Source organism: Tupaia chinensis, unplaced genomic scaffold, assembly GCF_000334495.1.
Source record: "Tupaia chinensis unplaced genomic scaffold, TupChi_1.0 Scaffold139733_1, whole genome shotgun sequence".
NCBI classification, from domain to species: domain Eukaryota; kingdom Metazoa; phylum Chordata; class Mammalia; order Scandentia; family Tupaiidae; genus Tupaia; species Tupaia belangeri.
The window spans coordinates 253445-253903 of NW_006199613.1; the positions used below are offsets into that span (position 1 = coordinate 253445).

The 459-nt window shown below is 65.6% G+C and overlaps 1 protein-coding gene across 1 annotated transcript in view; it reads right to left on the reverse strand.

Moving 5' to 3' along the window:
- The window catches only part of LDLRAD3 (low density lipoprotein receptor class A domain containing 3), a gene marked incomplete in the record, with an annotated part of 83457 nt that overhangs the window by 44446 nt on the left and 38552 nt on the right, over positions 1–459 (reverse strand). The window contains 1 exon segment of the mRNA XM_027765767.1: positions 369–436. Within this exon segment, the coding sequence (XP_027621568.1) occupies positions 369–436 (68 nt within the window).

A 459-nucleotide genomic window follows, 5' to 3' on the forward strand; every position in this document is an offset into this window, starting at 1 on the left:
GCGTGGGGGCGGAGCCGTGGGGTGTGACGGCCGCGGCTGGGGGCCAACGATGCGGCCGCACTCGTGACGTGTGGGAAACAGGCAGATTTCGGAGGCTCTCGCCACCAGAGACCACACGAGGTGACAGCCACATCACTGTGCCTCACTGGTGACCGCGTGCTGTCTGTGTGTCCCTGCGCATCCCGTGGAAGCCGCATGACACGATAAACCTTATTTTAAAACATCTGACAATGAGGTGTGCCTCGGCCCGGGACTGGTTCCGTGAACAGACCCAGCTGAGCAGCTGCGGCCTGCTGAGGGCACAGCGCGTGGGGTGGCCTGGGGCAGGGTGGAGCAGACGCGAGCGGATGGGCCAGCCCGGGACTCACTGCAGTTCTCCTCGTCGCTGCCGTCGGGGCAGTCCTCGAAGCCATTGCAGCGGAAACGGCCGATGATGGAGTGGATGGCGCCGGGGGAGCG